This window comes from Plasmodium fragile, assembly GCF_000956335.1.
Source record: "Plasmodium fragile strain nilgiri unplaced genomic scaffold supercont1.19, whole genome shotgun sequence".
Classification (NCBI taxonomy): domain Eukaryota; phylum Apicomplexa; class Aconoidasida; order Haemosporida; family Plasmodiidae; genus Plasmodium; species Plasmodium fragile.
In genome coordinates this window covers 101,441-121,328 of record NW_012192599.1, presented here as the reverse complement: position 1 = coordinate 121,328, position 19,888 = coordinate 101,441, and the positions used below count along the sequence as shown (strand labels likewise).

Here is a 19,888-nt window from a genome sequence, read left to right as displayed (position 1 = left end):
AAAAAAAAAAAAAAAAAAAAAAAAAAAAAATATTTTCTTTTGGTCATCCGTGAGTATTACTGTGGCGAGCGGCAGAAAGCCATTTTTTTTTCTGCAATCGCAAAATGTCAACTGCGCAAGATCGAATTGACGGGAATAAAAGCAAACGTGCCGCACAAAAAAAAAGAAAAATAAAAAAAGAACAAACGAATGAATAGGCCTATATATATACATATGCGCACATATATTTTTACTTCCACATGTACATATATACACCGAACATATGCGCGCTCAAGTGCATGGCCATTCGGTTGGCCCCCTCCTGTCCGACCTGCGTCCATATATTTTAGTCGCCCCGCGATAACAGAATGGAATAGCTATACAGAAAAATTCTACGCAACAAGGGGGTCGACAGGACGGAGCAAATTGAAGCAGACTTAAACAAGCCTCAAAGTTGGCAAACACAACAGTCGTAAAAATTTGTTCATCTTCTCACCAACGTAACTACAACAAAAAGAACATCAAACTTTCGTAAAAAAAAAAAAGAAAAAAAGAAAAAAAACACAAAATTGATGCAATTCTGCATGAATAAATCCCCTCCCCTTTTTTTTTTTTTTTTTTTTTTAACACTTTCACATTTTGCAAAAATACTGCAACAAAAAACAGGAAGCATTTTTGTTGTAATATAAAATGTGCCTGAACTGTGAAAATATTTTTATGCCACCCAAACCTACGTGACTAATTTGAATACAATATTGAAAGAAAATTGTTTATTGATTAACTCTGCATGAGTATTTCGTTTCATAATCATTTTGTATGACCATTATATGTATATATATATTCCCTCGTGACATTGAACACCCCCATTCTGAGGGAAATATACGCCGAGCATATATATCACTTTGCGGCCAACAGCTTACACAGGTGTATGTACTTTTGTATGTATGTGATTTTTTGTGGACCTACTCATTCACACGCGCATATAAACATATATACGTGTATGTTTACATACAACACATTCGTTGTTACAAGCGACTACACAAAAAAAAAAAAAAAAAAAAAAAAAAAAAAAAAAAAACTCCGCTCTTACATTCATCTCCGTTGCCAAGCCGTTAAGTACCAAAATTTATCATTTTTTTCTACGTTTATTTTTTTTTTTTTTTTTTTTTTTTTTTTCCAAACTTTCTTCATGCACAGAGGTGTCCTTTATGCATGCCGCGTGAATCACAATTTTACACAGAAGTATTTTTTTTTGTATAATTTTTCGTACCATAGAGCAATAGGAACATTGCCAATTATACACATACATTTTAATATTCCCCCATTTTGCCGGTATAGAAATATCGCGCAGTGGGGGCATAACGACGTCCACGCGCATATTTAAACATTGTGTGCATGGCAGTGTTATATAAAAAGTGTGCATGCTGGACGCGCACGTGGGGCTCTACCCATTGTCTGTTCCCCCACGCTAAGTGCGGAAGGACGGCTAACTGAATAATACGTGTAATATCATGCTGTCCTGCTTGCGAGCAACCGAACGGACACCTGCTTAAGCAACCTGTGCGGTAGTCCATTTGTCATACACACAAGCATTCCCTTCTTACATACGTACATGTGCGCACGCAGGCTCGTGTGCTATATGGTAGCAGATGACTGGGTCGCACTTGTGGCGGGTGATTGAATGAATTCCTACTTGAGAAGGGGATAACTGCGAAAAGGCACACGTGTGTCGGTTGTTTCGCGTGCTGCCTTAGACTGTACAAGCGGCGGGACGGGGCCAAAACTGGGATCAACACCAACGAAGGGGCTAAGGTTTGCCGTTGGCAGCTTTGCAACTTCTTTACCTCCCAGTTGGCGCCATTCACTTTGCTCATATTTTCACTTTTTTTTTTTATTTTTTGGCCCCGCGCCACAGTGTGCCTTGTGTTCACCGGCGTAAAAGTGCATGTGCTTTTTTTTTTTTTCTCAATTACTTATTACGTACACGCCTTGGTGAGAAAATTATTCTTGTCCCTTCACCTTAAAATTGCATGCGCAATTCATGCACATGGGCCAATGGGGCACATGTGTACACGTATGTGAAGGTATCCATTTATATGCGCACATACGTACCATAAATATACATGTGTGTTTTATATTTCCCTTGGGTAATTACATAATGCTCATTTACATACGCACAAATGTTTAACATTTTTTTTTTTTTTTCCTGTTGATATCCGCCTCGGTGAAACTACATGACTTAATTTTTTTTTTTTTTGTTCCCTCGCCAGCAAGATCACCAAGTGCAGGAAAACCAAAACAAGCGAATGTTACAATATATCATTATTACTATACATGTGAGGCAAAGAAATATAACGCCGTTTTTTACATGATGTTATGCCTTTTTTTTTTTTCTTATATGCATGTCATTAATCTCTACACTCTTTTAGCCGTCGCTTAAAACAGTGCAGAAGCTACAAAGAACGCTGTGCGTGTATCTCCCGTGATATACACTTAGCGCTACCTGTGCATGGGGCGTTTATGTGTAAGCGCGAGCGCATGTGAATGTATAAAATTCATATGTGCACAGTACACGTAATATGTCATATGTGCGGTACAAGCGTATGCCATGTGTTCATGTAGCCTATTACCATACAAATTGGCCCCGTCGTGAATTGGTTTGGTCCCCACCTTTCCATTATATATACCGCGGTGGGGCAAACATCACCCACAAGTGTACAAATTTTAATTTTTAAAAAAGTGAATTCAGCGAGAAAGAAAAATTGAAAGTCGCGCTACAGCTAAAAGTGATTGTGTTACTGAATTGTATCGAACTGAAAATTTACATGAACTGCATCGAAAATAACGACATTTTTTTTTTTTCTTTTTTCACTTTTTCTTTTTTTTTTTTTTTTCATGTTTTACAAATTTTACAATTTATACCCACTTGACAAGTTTTACCCAATTTACATAATTTACGTATTTTACAATTTCATGTTTTTCTTCTCTCTGCCACTCCCACACTGTGTGACTCTTTATGCCATACCTGAGTACCTTCGTTTCCATATGCTCTCTTACCCCTTTCGTCCAACACCATCCTTCTTTAACGTGCCATTTGCCATTTTTCAGCGCGCCTTTTTTTTTTTTTTTTTACCTTCTCTTTACACGCAAGCCTCACGTGAGATCTCTGATGAACAAGTACCAGAGGACAAGAGGACAATTGTTATATGACAGTTGAGTAGTTTTTTTTCCCTTTGCTTCCAGTAGTTGCCTTTTCTTTTTCCCCAACCATTAATTGTAAGCATATTGCAAAGAAGGGAGTGGGTGAAAAAAGAAAAATAACAGCCCCAAAAGGTTCCTTGTTGAACAGAAGAGAAAACGCCTATTTACATATATGTACATATATACGTGTGCCTACATTTATGTACTTTGTTTTAAGCCATTATATGCTTGTGCGCGTTTGATTGGAGCCCTGGTGTTATATATGTGCCGTATGCTCGAGCACATATGTTTGAGCCTGCTCTGCCAATTTACACGTACTCATTACATATTCTCCAACAAGTGTGCGTGTAAGCCTGTGATAGTGTCCCTACCACGTATGCTTCGCAGCGCATATGGCGTTAGCAGCACATTAGGTCCTTAGTAATAGCTGCCTACGTGTATATATAGTCATACATACACACCTCACTTGCATGCGAACATGTACGCGTAAGCCAATATATTTTTTTTCGCTTTTTTTTTGCGTACACGGTCACACTTGTAATTCCTTCGTGCGTACATGCAGACAGATATACTATATGTGCGTACGTGAGTATATAAAAAAAATACATGCATCGTGAAATCATTTAAATTTTACTCGTGTGCCCCCAAGGGAATGCAAGTAAAAAAAAAAAAAAAAAAAAGGATTTTCGCTATTATATATATTACGTACGAAAAAATATTTTTTTTTTTTTTTAATATGAACAAGATAAAAATGTTTAATTCTTGAGCAGGATTAAATGTTTTTATGTGTTTATATGTTAATGTATGAAGTATACTTTCTCCTTTTCTTTCCTTTTGCGTTTCGCTTTTATTTTCCTTTTCTCTGCATATTTCCTTTTTCCTTTACTCCCCCTTTTTTTGTAAATCGCCCATTTCTCGCAACAGCGCATACATTTTAAGGCGAATTTTTTAAAAGAAAATTGCCCAAGCATAAGTTTTTTCTTTTAACGCCAGCTGCAGCGGCGCCATTGTTTAAGTCCTCGAAAAAAAAAAAAAAAAAACAGTAAAGAAGAGCATAGCCTGTGCGAGCAAATTCGTGTAGCTATTCACTTTTATGAGTTATATATATGCACGTGCCTGTTTACACCAGTACATATCAGCATAAATCGCTATATACCTGTGCATACCTGTACATACGAGTGCCCAGCTGTACCCATCTGCAAGTACCAGCACATGCTTGTACTCGTGGGAGAGAAACCAACTTGATTGATTATCCATTGCATACGAATATGCTTCACCTGTGATGTATACCTTACGTGAATTTATGTACATACAGCATTGACATTGTGTGATTATGTGTGTAAATGCATGGCCACGTGAATGCATAATTAGCATAAGTGTTAGAAGAAGATCTATGCTGTAGGAGTGCCTGCACCATAAGTATACTTTCATAAGAGCCCTTGCTCTCAACCCCATTGTGAAGTACCATCTCCCCACGCGCATGCGCTATCGCACACGAGCGCGCTGATTTTTTCCCCCTTACGTGCAGAACTTCTTTTTATGTAAAGCCAGAGCGGCCGTGCTCCTTCTTTCCTTGTAGTGGATTTGCCCCCCTCGCGTTGTGCGTATGCATGCGAGAGGCACACCCTACCCTGCGTGAGCTACCTTCCAACCGAAGTGCACATGTTTAATTGCGTACCGTAACTGCATGAATGAACAGCTATCATAGCTGCATAAGTTAAAGTGCGTGCCCTGGTTACCTGCCTTAAGTGCGTACCTTAATGTGCCCCTCCACAGCGCACACCAACACGCACATCCACTACATTTAACACGCCCCGTGTCGTAGACCCAATTTACACAATTCATCTCGCTAGCGAACTAGCATATACGCAGTGCGGTTGTACATGCATACCTACATAAGGTGCTAGCTTATACATACGAATACACGTGTTCTCCATACTTGCTTACCGTGTTACACTACGCCCGTCTCGACTCTCCATACGGCCACAAGCGAGATACATTTTCGCTTCAAGCGTATCTGCACGTCCCTACACGCATGAATAACCAAAGAAAATGAACGAGTCGAATAACAGAGGCAGAACCCGACAGCGTAGAAGTAACAACAACGGAATCAACATTGAAGACAGCGAAAATAATAACTTCATCGTTAATGACGATGGTATGTTCATTGACGACAATGACTCGTTAGAGGATGAATGTATCACTCCAAAAGACGATGAGGATAATATAAACTCTAGAAGAAAGAGAACAGATAGATTGAATAGAAACGAAAATAAAAATATGGCCAGCGAGAGAGGAGAGTCCAACTATGGTAGCGGCAGCTTGCGCCGCGGCGTAAAGAACTCTCATGCAGAACAACAGAACAACGAGCAGTATGGCAGTCGACACCCTGAAGGGAGCAATTCCAGCGTACTCATAAATGGCGCTCCGTCGGAGGGCGCATTGCCGGATAGGGGACTCCCAAATAGCGACGTCCCCAATGGCACAGCGCAGAGCACCACAAATAACATCAGCAACGGGGTCTTCGTTTTCAATGGGGACAACATCCTGGGTGGCTATGAGGGCAGTGGTAGTAGTGGTATGCGCGGAGCGAACCAAGGTCTACTCGACGGCGTAGCCGCAAGTGTAGCGTTAAATGTTAGCACAAGCGCAGCCTCGAACATAGCCGCCAATATAGCTGTGGATATGTCTACCAATTTAGCGTCTAACGCAGAGCAGTGTGAAGGAGCAAAGAACGATCCCTTGAGCCACATCCACGGGGGCGAGAGGGACAACGTGTTTGTGAACGGATCCAGCAATTACTTCGTGCAGAACGGAGTACACGCCGAGAGCAACCACGCAGATGAAGTGAGAGATTCGTGGGATGAGGCCATGGGAGAGCAACAGCAGGAAGTGGGAGAAGAAGTTGAGCAGCAACAGGAACAGGCCAACCCGTATGAAGAACTGAACCGAGAAAACCAGGCGAATGCTGTCATGCAAGGAGTAGAGTTGAGCGAAGTCAGGGCAAGAGAAAATATTAAAAAGAAGGACGACGAAGTGGAAAGGAATATGTTACACATGGTTGACAACGACCAACTAAATGACGAATTAGTAGTGGCATCAATTCTCAACAATGAGAATCATTTAGAAGGTGGTTCCCCTTTAAATACATTAAGTAGTGCAGTAGGAAGAATATCTACCGGAGGTTCTTCCATCCCGGGGGTAGGAGCCCAAGGATCAGCAGTAGCTCTTCCCACAGCAGGACTAACAGTTGAAAGTTTCATACAATGTTTAAAAAGAGAACTCACCTGTCCAATATGCCTCGATTATTTCTACCTACCTGTAACGATGAACTGTGGACACACTTTTTGTAGATACTGCATAGGGCATAACAAATTGAATGGGAAGAATTGCCCCCTGTGTAGACAAGCCCTAGGACATACAGTATGCATAAACACAATTATCTCGAACCTAGTACGCATATATAATTTAAGAAGAAAGTCGATCAAGATATACAAATCAATTGAAATAGTAAATACAGTAGATGAAATTTGGTGGAACGAAAATTTTATTAAACCCCAAGTGAGTGTTCCTTTATTTTTGCGTATTTTTCTCAACGACATGATTTCTGTACCTGTCTTCTTTGACGACCTGACTGCCTGCATTGTCGACTTTTTCACAGTTAACAATCTGTGGTCCAAGGCCAAGTGGGTATTTAACATTAACGATTGTAAAATATTCAGTGAACTCATTGGGTATGACAAAGATAATAAAGAAGTGACTAATGAAAGGTTACATGCATGGGTGGAGAATTATATTACACAGAACCCATCCATGTGTATAAGGAAAGATGAAAAAATAATTTTAAAAATTATTCAGGATAGAACCCATAAAATTGATAGCCAATTTTTCGATTCTTCTGCTTTGCCAAATAGATTACCTTGGGATGGAGGCAGACATGTTAAGAGTTTAATTCATATGCCTCATTCTTCCGTCTCCTTATCACATCTCATATTTGTTAAGGCAGAAAATAATAATATTGGAGTAGTGGATTGTGGGTCAACTATTGGCACCATGATCAAGGTTAATAATAACCACGTACTTAAGGAAGGGGATATAATCCATATTGGAGACCGACTTGAAGTTACCGTGTCCATTGATAAGAATACCGCTGGTATGCCTTACAAAGGATACGTGTGGGACAAGAAGTCCAATAAAGTACTTGACAGACATGAGTTAAATGAACTCATGAAGGAGAAGGGAAAGGAAGGAGCGGAGGATGCAGTAGCAGGAGGAGAAGCAGTGGTTAAGGAAAATGAAGATGATGCTGAACAGAGGGATGAAGCTGGAGCCGCATCGGGAGTCGATCCGAATGCGGAACGTGTGCAAGAACGAATCTCTGAACAAGGTGGAGAGCGCGGGGCCGATGGACAAGACGCTAGCAACAATGTGGGTGAAGATAATATGCCTTCCTATTGTGAAAATATTGAATCCAATTTGCTAATTAAATTTGATTTTGGAACAGTAAAAGATGAAGTCACTTTAAAAACGGAGTATATCGACCCTAAGGGAGTAGTCTTAGGGAGAGGTCCCTATGCACAATCTAGTTACAAAAAATTATCTGTTACAAATTCAAATGGTTATGTGTCTAGGGAGCACTGCTTAATATACTATGATGGAACCAAGCCCGTTGGAGAAAGATGGCTTTTGAGGGATACTAGTACCTTGGGAACGTTTTTAAAAATCCCGCCCTTTTCTGAACCCGTCCCTTTACCTGTGGGTTCTATTTTTAAAGCCGGCCAATGCAAAATTGAAGTTTGTTCTCGTGATAGTGCACAATTTGCACAACACCCCGCAAGGTCCATTTCGCTACTCAATGCGAACAACCGACCAAACATGGGTCCACCACCCAACCGAGACGATGGTAGAAATAACGACAATGGAGGTGGTAACCCCAACAATCAAAACAATTCCGGTGGAGGACAAGGAAGTGGTGCAAGCGGCGGTGGTGGAAGTGGCAGTGGTAGCGGTGAAGCCAATGAAAGAGGAAATGGCAACAGACAAAACCGCGGAGCCAATCATCAACATAACAATGGAACAAACAATTACCATAATCAGGCAAGCCTTGGAGGAGGCATGAATCACAACCCCATGTTTGCCAGAGGCGGAGAAAGAATAGAGCCCAGTAGTAATGACAGTAGTAGTGTAGAGAGCTTGCGAGGGTACAACTATATGGAGCAGTACCACCACCACCACCCCCTTGATGAAAATAATGGAGCAGCAGCCGGAGCAGCGGCCGCAGCAGGTGGTTACTGGGTTTTTAATGGGAGTGCTTTGCAGAATTATCGAACGAGTCGAGGTTCCTATAATGTAGCGAACAGTGGTAACATTGCCAACTGGGATAACAGAATGACCATGATGAGAAGTAATCATGATGGTGGTAGTGGCGGCAGTAACAACAGTGCGTCTTTGAATACTCGGGGCGTGCACCACTATCCACAGCAGTACGCACAGCAGTATGGACAGCAGTATGTACAGCAGTATGAGCAGCATAACCCGCTGCACCATTTTCAGCAACACCATCACCACAACCGGGACACGTACTTCTACAACTACCTCCAACACAGAGTTAATCGCCAAGGTAATGACGAAAGCGTCAGCAACGGCCATGATGTGAATGAAAACAGCGATAATGAAAACGGAAACAACGGATTCCCTAATAGGGGCATCGGTGACGCGAGGAACCACGACAATGAAAATGGAGGCAATGGTCCGAGCGGCGCGAATGGGGCAAATGATGCCAGCGGTAGTCAACACACGGGTCATCAGGCCAGTGGAAGTAGTACCACCAATCGTTATAACGGACATATGAGTCTTCATCACGGGGGCCAATCCAACCGCGATAGTGTTGATCGAGCCAACCGATGTTATCAAGCAAACAACATCCTCAACGAAATGATTAGCGTTAACACGGAAAGCAGTCGTATGAACAGAGAAGGCTACTTCAATGCGTCCATGGGAAGAAGCCTTGTAGAAGTGAACCACGAACAAGTTGTATCTGCGAGGTTCTTGCCCCACGCAAGCCACAATGCAAGTGTTTGTGTTCATGGAATGGGCAGAATCAACCAAGTAGTATGCAGTGCCCCTATCGCAGGAGTAAACATCGTCCTCAGCAACAACCTTAACTCGTGCCAAAATGTCAGAGTGCAACATGTGGAAGAGTGCCCCAATCACTATCACCATAGTAGTTTAGATCAGAGTCACCAAGTAACAGGAAGAAGGGGTGACGAAGGTGAAGTCCGAAATGGGGAGAGCTACCAAAATGGTGACTCGAATGATGAGAAAAAATGTGTGAATATGGGTGTAGTCAACCAACCTCAAAAGAGTGATGATGCTATGGTTTCGAATAAAATCTTTCGTAGTGCCTCCAATTGTGAGAGGAACATGAGTATGAACCCTCACAAGAAGAGCAACAAGGGAAGCAACGATGTAGTAGAGGCTCGCAATGGGTTGGTTTATTGGAGCCCCGTGAGCGAAGGCTGTTGGAACGTCGTCAATGAGAGGGATTTTGTCGGCAACAATTTTTCGAGCCATGTTGCCTGTAGTACATGTGGAAGGAGGGACAATTGCTGCAACCCGGAGATCGTCTACAAAAAGAAGAGACATCACGCTGAAACGTTTATGTGCAATAGCGTCTCTACCGTGGAGGAAGAGGAGGGAAATAGCCTTACCGAAGGGGAAAATCTGAATGGGTATGTCCAGGTGGACGACCAGGGACAGTTGGGCATTCAACATGGAGAGCACCATTTCGATACCACCTACGATGCTAGCTGTGATGATGATGTGAGCACGAAAAACATCAACACTGCCGCAGCACAGACAGGCCTATTTAATGAAATTGAGCCGCTCAACATGATTTACGACTACATCCACGGCCTAGGGACAAACGAGATTGATAACTCAGGAATCAATCGAAGACTCATATGGGAAGAAAATGAAGAAATGATGAACCTGCTAAATAGCTCCAATGTGAAGACAAAAAAAATTAGCTCCCTTAGCATATTCCCCATGGTCCATCTTCCACTCAACCACTCTGAGTATAGGCAAACGAACGAAGACTCCCTCGAGGGGGGAGAAAACACGAAAAGAGTGTTATACACAGAACGCGACAATATTTGTGAACATAGTGGGGTGTTGTCTTCGGTAAAGATGAGTAACTGAGGGGTAAATGAGACGGCACGTCGCCAGTCCACCCTGTGCTTTCTCATCAGCCATGGAACATGTATAAATAATCTCAACGCTGGAGATACATCATAGTGTGCACAATAAATATGATGTGTTTGCAACACTGTACGCATCGAAGAAGTAGCGCCAGTAGTAGTAGTAGTAGCAGTGTGCACGTCCGAAGTTTTAATCTTTTGTATAGCACATTCATTCGCATGCGAATACTCAACAAAATACAAGTGCGTGTTCAATGCAGCAAAAAAGAAAACACACGCACGGAAGTATTACTCCCCCCCAGGGAGCATATATCCACGCCCACATTCACCACGTATAAGTATTCGCCTTGCACCTGTTTTTTTTTATTTATTCTTTTTTTTTTTTTTTTTTTTTTTTTGCGTCCATAAAATGAATTGACAAGAAAATTTTCTGCATAATGACCACTCCAGAAAGCAGAAACCACACGTAGGTAAACAAGCAAGTCTTACACCTTGGGGAATGTAGATCTTGTTTTGTGCATCTACCCTGATAAATGACCTTGAATGTGGAGGCAAACCATAACATGAACGCAGAGGGGTTTATGACTTCTGTACAGAACCTCGAACATGTACACATGCGTGTGTGTGTGCCTATATGCATGTTTGCATAGGACGTGAACTCCTCGTCACATACACGCGTACGCATGTGGACAATGCATCCCATCATTGCATACACTCATTGAACTCGTACACCACAGCGTTTTTCATTTTTTTTTTTTTTTTTTTTTGATGCAACCTTCCCCAAATATTTAAATGAAAAGCATAAATATAAAACAGCACACCCATGATACTTCAATTGTTAAGACATTTATTTGGAAGATAATGTCGAAGCAGCGTTGTTTTCTTGTTCATTTCAGTACCCCCTGATTATTTTAATAAAAAATGTGCCTTGCAGATGGCCTTGCTTCTCACCTTGCAGTTGGTTTTCCTGCAGGCATTGCGGTTACTTATTTAAATTTGTTATACACCCCTGGTTCATATTTAGGTGCAGGTGCATCGCCCCCTTTTTGCATTTTCCATCACTTTTGCGGTTACCCCTTACACACGCGCACACGTACCCTACGTCGTCAGTAAAAAATGAAAAGATCAAAACAGACAAAGAGCTCATTGTGTGACATGTAGGCATATATATGTACAAACAATCCGAGATATATATGCCCCCCGTATGTGTGTGTATTTGGTTATCCACTGAGCTTAAGTCGCCACACCGATAAGGCCAGACACATATTCATGTTTTTGAATGATGTATGTGTTGTATGCTTTTGTATTACTGTGAACATATGTAAATACAAACCTGGACAAGTGTTACATATGTACAGATGCATATGGATATGCTGACCCAAAACGGTAATCATTTCTCATGCTCGCTTTTTAATTTTTTTTAATTTTTTTTTAACACATACATATCCCATATAACTACGACTGATGAATAGAAATGGAAATAAATGAACAGCAGAAATATTTCTATATAATATGGATACGCACAATCCGTTTGAAGTTTTTTTGGGGGGAGGAGGGGAAAAGATGTACGATGAGCGAAAAGAGGAGAGTAACAAACTGGACAAACGCTGTCTGATTATTTGGCTACTTATACAAAAGGCAAACAACATCGCTGCATACCTGGTCATTGGATCCGTGTTCAGGCGAATCGCATGTCTTTCTCATTATCATCACATGTTACTATTTACCTTTTTCGTTTAATCAGTTCTTACACAGTGTGTTGTTTCTACTTATGCACGGTATATTTTTTTTTTTTTTTTTTTCTGTTACGTTTGAACAGTGCACGGATAACTAGTCATGACACGTGGATAAACGTGGAAGGTACATGCCAGTAGCTTAACGTGGTGGAAGACGCGGGATGCGCAAAAACAAAGAAGTGCGCGCTCAGTGCCTGTGCACATAAAAAACGTCTCCATCCTTTGTTTCATGCACACATTTTTGTGTGCCTCCTTTCGCGTGCAGAGAAGAAAAAAAGGGGCGTGTACTGTATACGTATATGTAAGCAAGTATGTATGCATGTATGCCTACGCGAAGGCATTAAAAAAAAAAAATCAAGACAAAAATGGCTAGTCAAAAATGGCTAGTCAAAAAGGCTAGTCAAAATGGTTAGTGAAAATGGCTAGTCAAAATGGTTAGTCAAAAAAGGCGCATGGGTCACTTTATACCTAATTTTAGCGGTACCACACATGGGGAAGGGGGGAGAGTAAACACTGTCGCTACGTTATGCTATACGCTATATTCCGTTATGATCGTATTTGCTGCTTTCCTTCCCCCTAAGAAGTAATCGAAACCGATGGATACAAAACGGGAGCGCGCTCTACACTTGTGCTAGACATGTGTAAAAACATTTCAGGTGAATGTGTGTATCTCCTGTACCTCTTCCCTGTTTGGTTTTCCGCTTTTGTACACTTTGCACACATTGAGCACATTCCACACCTTGCACATACTTGTTCTCAACTTGTGGCACAGTGGGGAAATTCACTTTTGTCTAATTTTTATAATTAGATAAGTTGATCCTTCTTCTCTTAGTTCCCTGCTCGTCATCATTAACCGCGGAAATTGTAATTTTGGTAACTTCGCTGTTTTCTTTGTTCAGTACTGCCTTGTCGAATTCGGACTGCGCAGGAGGGAGATAAAAATATATATATGTATACACATGCATACACTTACATATGTATCACAATATGTGTTGCACTGCTAAGCAGGTGGAACCTTCGTGTGTGAGAGCAGTTGCACTTTTTGATCCCTTGTGCAGGTGCCCAATCGCACATGTGGTGTACACACGATTAGTGACTAACCTTTGTCATGACTACCAACTCCTTCGCAATGGTTTGGCTTCCCAACTGCGTGCCTTCCGCGCCCTCCTCTTCTATTTGTCTCTTCAAGTCATTAATTTGTATTTGGACATCGTCGTATGTGTCCCGTATAATCTTCTCGTTCGTGTTGTCTGGCAGTGGGGTGGTTTTCTGTCTCACGTCAAGTAGGATTTTTTTTACTTTTTCGAAATAATCTACTGCTTCTTTCCTCTTTCCACAGAACATGTAACTCTGGGACAGGGAAATCAGGGGGGCGATCAGGTTCTCATCTCCCACGTTGTGCTTCTCCCGTAAGTTCACGCATTTTTGGTACTCCTGCAGGGGGGAGGAACCGGTGAATACAAGGCGGTGAATGAGGAGCGATAAATGAGACTCGCAAAAAACTGACCCAACAGGACACGATTGGGCATCGCCCCACATTTTCGCTCTGCACGCGCAGGAGCCCACCTTCAATGCCTCCTCGAAAAAGTGGTTCAGTAAGCTGATGTCCCCAAGGCGAATAAACACGTAGCTGTAATTCAAAATGTCCTTCTTCGACATCTTCTCCTTCTGCTGTTCCACTAGAAGTTCGTAACATTTTCTTGCGAATTCGAACATCTCAAAGGCAAGCTGGTTTTGGGGGGGTGGAAGAAGGGAACAAATGGGTACGCAAATGGGTCCGAATGGGTGCATGTCGTTTCTCATTCCAAAACAAGTGAAGGGAAAACGGTCCGCACGATGACAACGGGAAAACACTGCCATGTAGAAGGAAGAACACCTAGAAAAATTCTCTCGTGGGAAACACGAAATTTTAATTACCTGCTCGTCCGTGACTTCTTCCTTCTCAACTGAATCCTCCTCCGTGTCGGGCACTTCGATTTTTTTCTCTAAATGGGGGAAAAGGCGGAATGTTAACATAGCACACTGGGAAGGATCGGCAAGGGAGAAACCCTGTCTTCATCAGAAGCGGTCCACATATTACCGCACCGCTCAACTCGCTGTACTCAACCGATGCACTCATTTTAAGGAGTTACTTTTTTTCAAGAATTCGAAAAGATCGTTTTTTTCTTCTTCCTTGGTTAGAAGGGCATCAGCAAAGGAGAGGTAGTATTCACGCAAGTCGACGTGGATGCTCCCTTCTGCGTTTAATTCTTTCACTCTGCGAATGGGCGGAGAGGGTGCGCGTGGGTGAAGACATATCGGCACAATTTTGACTTGGAAAAGAAAAGTAGCTCGACAAATGCGCAGAAAAAGGGGGTAGCCTCTTTACTTCTTCTCCACGGCCATGGAAAACCTCTCCGCAGCTAGGTCGAAGTTTTTGTTCTCCTTGAATTCTAGTGTCCCCATATCGAACAGTTCCTGTGCCGTTTTCTTTTCCAGGAGTTCTGCGGTTGGAAGAGGGTGGAGAGGAAAGGAGCAACGGGGATGAACACATGATACATATAGGAGTAACATGCAGGTACACATGAGTAATTTGCACTGGAATACACAGCGTGGGGGGTCCAAATGGATACACACACACACACGCGTCAGGCCATGAAATCCTGTAACGCTAATTTCCTCTACTTACCCGTCTGTTCGTCCACTTCCGATTCAGCATTTGTGTTGGAGGTATCTTCGGCAATTATTTCTTGTTCTGTGGATGGTGAGGGAACAAAAAAAAAAATATATAACATAGCATAACCACGTGAATCCCACGGAATACATGTAGCCAGTGAAGCAGGTGAAAAAGGTGCCACAGGTTTGCTCCTTTCTAAATTTATAAGCTACACACATGTTTAAGCATACCTGGCATTGTGTCACAAAAATTGAAAAAAGAAAAAGAATCACTAAAAAAGGTGGGTTTCTATTCGTTTATAACCTTAACCAGTATATAACGCCTAAACATGAAGGCTAAAAAAAACCACGTGTGGAATTGTTATGAATGAACGTTTTCGTATTTTTTTTTTTTTTTTTTTTTTTTTTTTTGCGTGTGTTCATGTAAAAATGGCAAACACGTTTAACGTTTCTGACAAAAACAATGCCGAAAATGTAGTGTGATGTTTTTTTATTTTTTAATACTTAAGAAAGATACTCCTTTTTGTATGAAGTTCTTGTATGGGGCCAAGGACATATAAAATTTGAGAGGGACATGCGTATGTTATATTTTAACTCTCTCTTTTTTTTTTTTTTTTTTTTTTGCGAATTGCACATGTGCGTGTTATTTTTTTCTCTTTACTTCATAAGGTGCATGTAGTAAGGCAGCTAAAAAGCCAAAAGAGAGGGGAGTGGGGGATTCGGCCGCTGCATTTAGATACAAGCGTCATAAGCACGTGTGCTTACATATATATATATATATGTATAAATTTATGCAGTCATTCCCTTAACGTTGGAAGGGACGATGTGGCATCGATGTGTGCACAAAGTGTTCGTGTTTGCACGACGGGGCACCCGACGCCGGTTTGGAACCCATCGCTAAATTAACCCTACGCGCTAATTCGTGTATGACCCTTAACGAATCAAACACAATCGGAATTGCACTTTTGTGTCCCCTCGCCAGAGATGGTGCGAGAAAAGTGTATATATATATGTTTTTAATGTCTGAAGAACGCAAATGGGTCATTGCACTTTGGCTTAACTTCATATCAACGTTTGTCATTGTGTGTGCTTGTGCGACACACGTAGATAATTATCTTCCACGCGCTTCTTAAATGAACGGTTCGTATTATCTACATAGGCACACAAAATTGCCCATAACTGTGCGAACCCTTTAATTTGAACTTTTGTCTTACAGGAAAAGAGAAAAAAATTGGTACATGTAGAGCAAACGGGTATACACAAACAAACACATGCCCTTTTCTTCCTTTACTCGTGGAATATCGTAATTTAAAAAAAAACAAAAATCCTGCAGAAGCGTATATCTACCCATTCCGCCGCGCAAATATAGCGGAAACTCCTACTTTAAAAAAAGAAAATATAATTATAAAAAAAGATACCACTACGTTAGGAGAATATGCGTGCCCCCTACATTTAGAACATTTGGAAAGGTCCCTTTTTTTTTTGTTTTATTTTTACACAGTGTAAACATTGGGTGTGTATTGTTTATCCTTGCACACAAATGGGAGCGTCTTAAGGAAAAGGAATCGACTCATATAATCAGTACGTCCATTTGTATCCTTATAATCCTCATGCCAATTTTAACGGCTCTGATTGGCCTCTTTTCCCTGTGCGCTGAGTAGCAGTACACACAGTGCGTGTAGCGCGTTCCACAAGAAGGGAAGCCAAACGATCAGGGGCATCACACATACATCACCCAGTTACTGGTGCATATACGAGATGCTACCTTGTGTGACTCCCCCTTTTTGCATGTAACTTGGGGGGTGGCCATGCTTCTGTTCCGTTCCACCTACGCGGTTCCCTTTTTAGCGGCTCCACGTCGGGGTGAGAAAATCAAGGAAATGGGCCAATATGTAATGGCCTAAAGTGGTACACTTGCTAATACGTTACGAGGGGAACTGAGCAGGGAGACAACAGATTAGGGAAGTCCCTCTTCCCCCCTTGAACCAGCACCTGTTCAGCGCTCCTCAAAGAATGCAGTTCGATGCTAGTGAGACATGCTCAGTGACATACGGGCAGATGCGCTAAAAATGTGAAAAAAAAAAAAAAACAAACAAACGGAACCCCCCCAAAAAAACGTATAGCCATACACCGTGCCGCAAGCTAACAATGGCGCTTAATAGAAGTGTGCATTGTTCGCATAAATGATGTGCCGTTGTTCGATTTTTCCCGCAATTCATTTTAAAAAATGTGTGCAGAATAAAACAATGCACAAAGTAAAAAATAAAAAAACGGTATGCCTGAGGATTAATTGTTCATTCTGGTTAATGCTACACAGTGCTACTAATTTGCCCTACTTCGCAACAAGGATCAGGAGAAAAGTACCCCAGCGGTTTGGTCAAAGGTGAGAAAAAAGTGGCTCTCCGTGGGGTTAAAAAGAGAAGGATATGCCCCATGGTTTGTTATTTTTGCCATTCGGTTTGCTATCCCGTTTGGCTATCCCTTTTTGAAACCCCCCTTTGGTGTTCCTTTTTATGCGTTTTTTTTTTCCCGCCTCTTTTCAACATTGGCACAGATTCCACCTCCGCAAAGGATGAAGCTCGCGGGGGTCATGGTGGCGATAAACTATTTCTCCCCCACGAGAACAACTCCCCGACTGTCTTTGTCCAGAAGGCTATTTTTCGAAAGGCGATTTGTCAGCACAAATAATGTATATAGAACATGCTTCACTAAGAAGGACAAAAAATATTTTATTGTGAAGAAACCTGATATGTGTACAAATGTGATCATCGTCCCCATGTACAGAGACAACTACGCTTACATTTTTTACGATGATAAAGATGAAGGAGTGGCAGTGGACCCAAGTGACCACAACGTCGTTAACGAAATCGCAGAAATGGAAAATATAAAAATTAAAAATGTGCTATGCACACATAAACATGCTGACCATAATGGAGGAAATAGCTATTTTTTCAACAAAAAAATTAATGTGTATGGAATTAAAGAAAAGGACAATAAATATATAAATAGGAATCTTCAAAATGTACAAAGTTTCGAAATACATAATTTTAAAATTTCCACATTTTTGTCACATTTTCACTGTAATAATCATATTTCATACTTAGTGGAAAATACCCAAAAGGACTCTTCAAAAAAAAAAATATTTTTTACAGGGGATTTTTTGTTCATATGTGGACTGGGCAAAAATTTTGAAGGCAACAATTTCGACTTGCACAATTCTGTGAACAATTTAAAAAAGCTAAAAAAGGACGCAGCAAAAATTTACATTTTTTGCGCACATGAATATACACAAGACAATGTAAAATTTGCATTAAGTGTAGATGGGCTTAATCCCCAATTGACTGCCTTTCATCAACAACTTTTGGCAAATGAAAATATGCTTCCCACAGTGCCTTCTCTTCTGGAGGATGAATTTGCATACAATCCCTTCTTGCGATGTGATGAGGAGTACATACAAAACGAAATTAAAAAGTACGCAAAAAAGAACCATTACGTTATTAGTGCCAAGTCCGAGTATATAGTTCTTTTGCGCATCATGAAGGATAACTTTAAGTGCCGGTGACAGCTATACACCGCGCGCCCAAGGACATCATTTTCCCCTCATGCAACAACTGTGCAAATTGGTCACGCCACATCCCCGCCAAGGGTTTACCAAACATTTCCAGTTCTTTTCTCCCCCTCTTTGTCCCTGTCCACATCCAACGTTCACCATTTTATCCCTCACCCCTCACATCCTTATCGATTCCGACCATGTCTACCAGACGCATAGCAACTTTTGCTCCATATGAACGGTGGACAAAATGTGCTTAAGGGGTGGAAAAAAAAAAAATTTCGTGCAGGGTATTTTTGCGAGTCCCCAAATGGGAGCAAACCAGGAAAGGAGCTGCTTGCCAAGAAGTGCATACAAACGCGTATTGTGACGGCATATTATCGCCGCGCATACACGCCCGCTTACACTTACACATTGGAATGTGCGACCACTAATTGTTGCGCGTGCAAGGTTAACCGTTACGCCCCTTAATATAAACACTCGCAAATAAAGCTCAAAAAGAACAAGAAAGGGAAAAAAAAAAAAAAAAAAAAATATGATTGCGTTTTAACCAAAAAGGGCATTTATACACGCCATATTTTCCCAAGCAAATCCAAATATCATTTCATTTTTAACTGTTTAGTGAAATTTTAAAATTCATCAAAAATTGTTACCATTTATTTTTACGTAAACAGTTTCCTTGCCATTCATTTTTATGTAAAGAGTGTACTACTCTTTTCTTGCTTAACATTCACAAGTCAGCTTTTTTTTTAATTTTTTTTGTCCCCGTCATTTTTGCGTTTCTGTGTGTTCACGTTTAAAATTTTTCCCTTTTTGCACTTTTGCGCTTTTGTTGTTTTACAACTTTTTTTGCCCCCCATTTGTTTTTTTGTTTTTCCAGTTTGTTCTGTTTTCTATTTGTTTTTCCTCTACTTGGGTTTTGCATCCATTTGGCTTTTCCCTCCAATTTGTTTTCCCCCCACTTGGCTGTTCCATCTTTTTTGTTTCACTTTTATTTCATTTCATCCTGGTGTTTAACACCATTAACTGTAACTCTATGAATACTACACCTAAGAAGGTATGTCACTACGTGCATGCACATATATATATGAGGCTACCCACTGCCCTTTTTTTTTTTTTTTTTTTTTTTGCTGCATTTTTAAGCGTTCCGCATAGGCGGAGGAGTTGCGTGAGGCATGCGTGGCATTTTCCGTTTGCTAGTTTCACCATGTGGTTGCGCAAATTACATGTGCATCACCCAATGAGAGACGTGCATACGTAATGTAAACTAAGGAATACGATAAAGAGGGGGTGTGTTTTGTATGTTTTTTTTTTTTTTTAAGAGAATATGATTCCTTATTAATTTTCGTCTGTTCACCACCAGTGACTTTTTTCCAGCCACCCAATTGCTGCCAACGCAATTGTATAAAAAGCTGTTTTGTTCTCCGCGCCTGTTATTGTCCACACTTGTGGGTAATTTTGTGTATATACACAACAATCAGGATAGCTATACATGCGTGCATGTATTATAGCTGCGTATTGACTGTGCTTATGGAACATGTCCCTTTTTTTTTTTTTTTTTTTTTTTT

General features: G+C 41.1%; 3 protein-coding genes across 3 annotated transcripts; 2 read left to right on the top strand and 1 right to left on the bottom strand.

Annotated features, from left to right (window-relative positions):
* Positions 1 to 5,232: 5,232 nt before the first annotated feature.
* Positions 5,233 to 10,380, top strand: AK88_02042 (uncharacterized protein; the record flags this gene model as incomplete). The annotated part of the gene is made up of 1 exon (XM_012479676.1): positions 5,233 to 10,380. The coding sequence occupies one exon, from the start codon at positions 5,233 to 5,235 to the stop codon at positions 10,378 to 10,380; it is 5,148 nt and encodes a 1,715-aa protein (XP_012335099.1).
* Positions 10,381 to 12,906: 2,526 nt separating this feature from the next.
* On the bottom strand, positions 12,907 to 15,008 carry AK88_02041 (uncharacterized protein; the record flags this gene model as incomplete). Its single annotated transcript, XM_012479675.1, has 8 exons — positions 12,907 to 13,035; positions 13,217 to 13,549; positions 13,682 to 13,843; positions 14,033 to 14,100; positions 14,248 to 14,372; positions 14,484 to 14,598; positions 14,784 to 14,849; positions 15,002 to 15,008. 8 exons carry the CDS (start codon positions 15,006 to 15,008, stop codon positions 12,907 to 12,909), a joined length of 1,005 nt encoding a protein of 334 aa, XP_012335098.1.
* Positions 15,009 to 17,342: 2,334 nt separating this feature from the next.
* On the top strand, positions 17,343 to 18,332 carry AK88_02040 (hydroxyacylglutathione hydrolase; the record flags this gene model as incomplete). Its single annotated transcript, XM_012479674.1, has 1 exon — positions 17,343 to 18,332. The coding sequence occupies one exon, from the start codon at positions 17,343 to 17,345 to the stop codon at positions 18,330 to 18,332; it is 990 nt and encodes a 329-aa protein (XP_012335097.1).
* Positions 18,333 to 19,888: the final 1,556 nt, after the last annotated feature.